This window comes from Trametes versicolor, assembly GCF_000271585.1.
Source record: "Trametes versicolor FP-101664 SS1 unplaced genomic scaffold TRAVEscaffold_5, whole genome shotgun sequence".
In the NCBI taxonomy this organism is placed as follows: domain Eukaryota; kingdom Fungi; phylum Basidiomycota; class Agaricomycetes; order Polyporales; family Polyporaceae; genus Trametes; species Trametes versicolor.
The window spans coordinates 1,824,936-1,831,648 of record NW_007360325.1 but is presented as its reverse complement, the minus strand read 5'-3'; the positions used below and the strand labels follow the sequence as shown (position 1 = coordinate 1,831,648).

General features: G+C 58.6%; 2 protein-coding genes across 2 annotated transcripts; both read left to right on the top strand.

Moving 5' to 3' along the window:
- The first annotated feature begins 3,317 nt into the window (after positions 1 to 3,317).
- TRAVEDRAFT_28714 (alpha/beta-hydrolase) lies at positions 3,318 to 5,139 on the top strand. The gene is made up of 9 exons (XM_008039057.1): positions 3,318 to 3,673; positions 3,728 to 3,885; positions 3,942 to 3,984; positions 4,040 to 4,068; positions 4,127 to 4,194; positions 4,255 to 4,511; positions 4,573 to 4,747; positions 4,809 to 4,988; positions 5,044 to 5,139. The coding sequence occupies exons 1-8, from the start codon at positions 3,349 to 3,351 to the stop codon at positions 4,972 to 4,974; spliced, it is 1,221 nt and encodes a 406-aa protein (XP_008037248.1). The 5' UTR covers positions 3,318 to 3,348; the 3' UTR covers positions 4,975 to 4,988; positions 5,044 to 5,139.
- Positions 5,140 to 5,782: 643 nt separating this feature from the next.
- On the top strand, positions 5,783 to 6,431 carry TRAVEDRAFT_71628 (alpha/beta-hydrolase; the record flags this gene model as incomplete). Its single annotated transcript, XM_008039707.1, has 3 exons — positions 5,783 to 5,794; positions 5,874 to 6,300; positions 6,377 to 6,431. Exons 2-3 carry the CDS (start codon positions 6,026 to 6,028, stop codon positions 6,429 to 6,431), a joined length of 330 nt encoding a protein of 109 aa, XP_008037898.1. The 5' UTR covers positions 5,783 to 5,794; positions 5,874 to 6,025.
- Between the last annotated feature and the right edge of the window lie 282 nt (positions 6,432 to 6,713).

Below are 6,713 nucleotides of genomic sequence, written 5' to 3'. Positions count from 1 at the left end.
AGTCGCGGCGCGCACGCGCCTGGTCGCAGCAGCGCGCACGGAGACGAGCAGGGCTCTGCCTGGAAGCAGGCGCATATTCAAATTGTGCGCAGCGGTGTGGACCGCACCGTGGGTGCGCTGCGACGGGGTCGGAGTCGCCCATCGCGGGGTGGTGGACTGGGGCGCGAGCCCCCGGGCGTGGCTACCCAACAAGAGTCCAACTCGCCCACCGACCGCCCGCACCGCACCTGCCGCTCTCGTCATCGCGGCCCCAAAGGAGGGCTGTCTGCAGGGGCACGCGCGGCCGCCGTGTTCCGTGTGCCACGCCCGTGGACGGGGGAACGCATCGGCGGCTGGCGCCCTGCTCAGCCTTTCCTGGAGAGGCAAGAGGATGGCCCGAACCACGTTGAATGGCGAGATAGCGTTTCCGCACCATCTCCTCCCGGGTGACGCTTTCTGTCGGTTCTAGACAAAGATCGATGCCCTCCACCGGCTCTCCGGGGCTAGAGTGTCCTCGGGCGCACCTCGTCGTAATGGTTTGCGGAAAGAACGCCCTTTCTCGGCCTCTTCGCGCAGTTCTGCGCGAGAACTGCGAGCTTAATACCCTGCATCGGTACTCAGATAAGTAAAGCACTGGCACGGGAACGCCGGAGGGTGACTCGCACAGAGATACCAGACCAAGGCCGCAGCTGCCCAGGGGAGCTAGTGAGTTACCGGCGTTGTGCACGAAAGATCGCAGGGATGGCTTCGCGTGCGACCACCTGTCGGGCGCGCAGCCGCCCACGCTCGCACCCCGGGGCGAAGACGGGCTGAGTAGCGGGGGAGTGGCCCAGCGCACCGGCGAAAGGCTGCTCGCCGAAGCCCAAACCGGCATCCGATCTTCGATGTTTGGCAGTTTCTGTCGACCGCATGTCGCCCGGCGTCCAACGCCCAACCCCGCGCCGCAAACAGTTTCGCCGCTCCGCCGCGTCGTCCCCTCGCCATCCGTTCGCAGCAGCCGCCGGGAGAACTGCGATCTCGTCAGGTGCGCCGGGTCTTCTTCCTCGAGTGCCGCAGCGCCCCCCATGCCCATGTGCTCCGCACGCTCGCCCCCCACGCCCCGCGTGCCTATCGCCGGGAGTCAATGGGCAGCACTCGCCCTGTGCGGCGCGAATGCAGCAAGCGGGTACGACGCCGCCTCACGGGGTGTGAAGGACACGCACCGGGGGCTGTTCGCGAAAACGATGTGCGCACCCCCGCGCGCTCATCAAACGCAAACCTTGATACTCGCGGCGGGCAAGCGAGGCTCGAGCTCGGGGCAGGACTGCCTCACGCCCATTGAATCTCGCGAGGCCGATCGGTCCTGCTTAGCTAATTCCTGAGCCAATTCTCCCGGTCCCGACCGTGACATATACTAGCCGGTCTGTTGTGTGAATTCGAGCGTTTTCAGCGCGAGAAAATCATACACGCACCTAGGCCTCTTGCATTGACGCCTGAGTCGATTTTGAAGCTTTTGAGGTGGCCATGTAGCCACGAAACAAGTCGCAAGAGACCGCCATGTTGCGGGGACAGAAGTGCGGAGTTACGCCCACAGACCTCCTCTACACCACCGATACGCTATATCACAGATTGGCTCCAGCGCCCGCACACGTTACGATCGGCACGCTCACCTCGGGGAACTTGGCGAATGCGCTGCAGTGTGATATTTGATTGGCGTGGTTATGGACGCAATATGTTGTCGCGCCTTCCATTCATACGTACGCTGCAGAGACCCAGTGATTCACTGGAGTGAATGCACCGATAGCACGCGTGATCAAGCACGCGTGCTCCTCACCTTCTGCTCTCTTGCGGCAATGACGGACGGTTTTCAATGTCCTAGAAACACGGAAACATCTCTGAACAAGAGACACGCTTCAGAAACACGCACTGAGAATCCGGAGACCCGAATGAACTTGAATCGATACGCACATTCAATGCATTCGACCGGCACGAGAGTACTGGGTCCTTCTAGCGCAAGTTACGGCCCACACTACGGCCGCAGTGCCTTGACCAAGCGGCGAGAGATGGGCCGGGGGGCGTTGCGGGTACGTTTCAGGCGCGAATTCGCAGGGAAGGAATTGGAATGAGCTTCCGCGAACGGCATCTGCTTCAGGAGGTCCGACGCCGGTCGGAACGAGCGCGCATAATGCGGCAGGAATATCACCAGCGGCTGGGCGGGAACGAATCGCGCCGGGGGTGAAACGCGACCGCCCAGCGCCCCGCCGGGGTCCTTGGAACGTTCTCCTCGTTACGTGCGGATGGGCCGCCACGGGGCGGGAGACCTCGAGATTGCGGTCGGGAGGGCGCTGGATGGCAGGCACGCCGTGGCGTGGCGCAGTGTTTTCGTGGTGGTAGACGCGTGTGCCAGCAGATTCTGACAGAATCAGGTTCAGCGTTCGAGCCCTGCTATCGGAATTACGCTGTGAGAACTCACGCGGAAGGGCCGCGAGCGTTCGTCAGCCATCTGATACAAAAAGGTAACGGCATTATTCGAAAGGCCGCGCACCCTCTTCAAGGGATTCGCACCTTCAGTCATATAGGCCAAGTACAAAATCTGTGTATTGCCCATCATAGCGCCCTTCAATGGATGGTCGCTCAATTCAAACTCAGGTCATAAGATGACCATACAGACCTGCGTGTTAACAATGGTCTGGAGACCCGGCAGAGCCGATCTTGCACAGTAACGACGACTTCAATACCTATGCGAGTTGTCCACCAATTGCAGCGGCAAGCCTGGCCATAGTGAGCAGCTCCAACTCAGTATAATCAGATATTGCTGCATTATGTGCTGACTCACGTCTTTGGTTGAAGCTCATAAACGCCCGGCCCATTGGCATATGCTCTAGCTTGGGTGAGATGAGTGACGGTCGGCGTACTGTTGACGCAGCTCACGGAGGCCACGGTGTCGTCTGCAGATGTCCATAAGCAGAAGGAGATGAGTGGGTGGCGGGACAAACAACGCGTCAACAACGCCGCCACCAACGCGTCCCGGCCCCCCGGTCCGCCCGCCCGACTTTCCCGAGGCCGACTTTCTCGGCTTGCTCGACGCTGCGCCTCATCCGCTCCCTGTCATCGCGTCGTCGCCCGCTCTTCGCGCGCTGCACACCGTCCGACCGCAAGAGCCCGTAAGTCGCCCATCGCACAAGTAATGACAGCACCGCGCATTTTCAACACTTCCGACCCATCCTCTTCCTGCTTAGTCAATCCTATGTTGTCGTCCCAGTGCGATGCACCCGGTTGTCATATCCGGTTAAAACACCGGTGTGCCACACTTACCCCATACTTAACGCCCCCACCTGTCCGTGATCGACGCACGCCACCTCACTCTTGCCCCCACCATAGCTATTCGAGATGGTCGATACCTCGGAGAAACCGTTCACCCTTAGCGTTCCGGAGGCCGACCTCGAGCTACTGCGCAAGAAGCTCGAGCTCGTTCGCCTTCCAGATGAACTGGACGGTGCCAACTGGGACTATGGTGCGCCTCTGGCAGACATCAAGCGCCTCGTCACGCACTGGAAGGACAGCTACGATTGGCGCAAGTCCGAGGCCGAGATCAACAAGCTTCCTATGTTCACGCGCGACATCGAGGTAGACGGCCACGGGTCGCTCAACATCCACTACATCCACCAAAAGAGCGAAGTGAAGAACGCAATTCCGCTCCTCTTCGTGCATGGATGTACGTCCAAGCTCTTCTGTGTCTCGGAAGCCCGCGTTTACTTCTTGTTCCTAGGGCCGGGCGACTTCCTCGAAGTTCGGAAGATGCTGCCGCTGTTGACAGCGAAGTCGGAGGGCAATCCCAGCTTCCATGTCGTCGCTCTTAGTCTGCCCGGCTTCGGTTTCTCGGAGGCACCGAAGAAGCCTGGCTTTGCCGGTCCTCAGTATGCCGAGGTGCGCGAATTCGAAGATCTACATGCAGACGCATCAGCATCTCATGCAGAACACAGGTTTTCAATAAGCTTATGCTGGCACTGGGATACGACGAGTATGGTAAGTGTAGTGTTAGATTTCGATGTTACACTTTAATCATCCTGTGTTCCTATAGTCTACCAGGGCGGAGATTGGGGATACATCGTGCGCATTTTCCGACTGTGTGCGCCGCATAGCGACCCTCTGACAGCAAGCCTCTTAGCTCGGACTGCACGCCGTCACCCACTACGCACACAAGCACATCAAGGCCTGGCACACCAACATGCCCTCGTGCGTCTCTATCCCTAGAGCTCCCCTCAACCTCATCTAATCCCATCTACGGCTCCCCAGATACCGTCCCCCCACACTTCTCGGAAACCCATTGCTCTACCTCAGCTCTCTGTTCCTCTCGTGGGACAAGGACGCGATGGCCGGCCTCAAGAAGACCGCGCAGTGGCGCACCAAGGGCATGGGCTACTTCATGGAGCAGGCCACGAAGCCCCAAACCCTTGGCTACAACCTCGCAGACTCGCCCGTGGGCCTGCTTGCGTGGATCTACGAGAAGCTCGTGGGCTGGACGGACAACTACCCCTGGACCGATGACGAAGGTGCGTGAGCTCTAGCCACCCTACCCTTGCTGCTCTGAAATGCTGATGCTAACCCTCACAGTCATCGAATGGATCTCCGTGTACTGGTTCTCCCGCGCGGGCCCCACGGCCGCCGGGCGCATCTACTACGAGATGACGGGCGGGCAGACGCGCCCGCCCTCCGCGGGCAGCCAGTGGCAGTCCATCCCGCTCGGCGTCTCCTACTTCCCCGCCGAGATCTCGCAGCTCCCCAAGTCGTGCGTCCCTCCGCGCCATCTGTTCTTTCGAGTCTATCTCAGATCTGACGACCATGAGTAGGTGGTCGCACATGATTGGGAACCTGGTGTTTGAGTCCACGCACGACAAGGGCGGACACTTCGCCGCGTTCGAGCAGCCGGAGAAGCTCGCGGGCGATCTGCACAAGATGTATGGCAAGGGCGGGCCTGCGCATGGCGTCGTCCCGGGCAAGAACGGGTACGACTGAGTCGGAGTGGTTTGGTACGTCGCTAACATATTCTTTGGGTCGTTGTATTTCTCATCTCTGGTGTCCTAGATATGATGGCCGTACACATGCTACTCCTTTCCGAATATCTGGATGTTATATACCGACCGTATGTCTGCCCAATGCTGATGTACACTAATGCTAAAAGTGAGTGTTCCATGTGGCTGACACAGCCTGAACTGGCTCTCGACGACTCTTGATGGCTTCCCCGTCGGCCAATTTGAAGTCCAGCTGCCGAGGTGCGTCAATGTTGTTCGGAACGCTGTAACATCATAAAGTTGATGAGATTCGCACTGACATCATGATCTACTCGCAGCATGAGCGCATGGGGTGCCCATTTGTCGCCGGGACTGACCTCCGTGTCTTGGATACTTATCTTAGAGCTCATGCGTTTTGCGAGCTTCCACAGTGATGGAACACCTTGCCATGTGTGAGTCAAACGCATCCAGTGTAGCGCTGGCCATGGGCATTGGGAAAGCTCAAGCCAATAACGCAGTGACGTCCAAGGCATCGTGTGTGTAAGTGCGCGACTGATTTGACTATGTCATGGGCCAACTCGCGTCCAAATCATGACAATTCATGATCCCATGTGAGACCAGATCATAGGACAATTTGACAAACAACCGTGCCGGACGAACGCGAACATCCCGGCTTCTTCGGCCACTCGCGCGCGGCCCGGCGTCTGACCACCATCCTTCTTGTCATTGACGGCGTCGGTAACGATGAGCACATCCAAAGCACACCCTGCTCGTTCAGCTACGCCCATGTTTTGCACAAGCGGCACTTCGCAGCTCGGTTCTCGGTGCGTCAGTCGGCATTCACGCTATTCTATGCACTGCTCATCTTGCTCGCGTCACTCGCGTACCTCCCTACGCGATCAGCGGCCCCGTGGGATCTGGTTTGTATGTGTCCTTCGCACATTCAGTCAATTCTGCTGCGGTGATCCTCCCTCATAAACTCCGGCGCTATATCCGCTGCGAGTCTCAAGTACCTCCCGTCACGCCGTTCTCCAACATTTCCATAGCCCGTCAAAATGGCCACCACCACGGAGCAGCCCTTCGCGCTCAACGTCCCTGACGCCGATATCGAGCTGCTGCGCAGGAAGCTCGAGCTCGTCCGCCTGCCCGATGAGCTCGAGGGTGCCAACTGGGACTACGGCGTCCCCCTCGCGGACATCAAGCGCCTCGTCGCGCACTGGCAGACGGCCTTTGACTGGCGCAAGTCCGAGGCGGAAATCAACAAGCTGCCCATGTTCACGCGCGACATCGAGGTCGACGGCTTCGGCACGCTCAACATCCACTACGTGACGTGTATCACATAGGTCAAGTATGGAATCCGTGTGTTGCCCGTCATAGCGCCCTTTAAACTATGAATGGTCGCTCAGTTTGAACTCAGGTTATGAGATGACCATACAGACCGGCGTGTTGACAATGGTCTGAAGACGCGGCGGGGCTGACCTTGAACGGTAAAGACTCCTCCGAAATCTATGTGAGTTGTCAATCCATTCTTGGCGGCAAGTCTGGCAACAGTGAGCAGCTCCTACCACAGCTAGATTTTGTACATCATGTGCTGACTCACGTTGTTTTTGGTTCGAGGAGATGGCTAATTTTGGTAAGTTGCAATAGTAGGGAGGACTTTATTGACGCAGCGAATACGCGCCCCCGAGGGTCCACCGTACGCGTCGTGCGCATATGAAGGGAGGAAGAGGGAAGAGTGGCGGG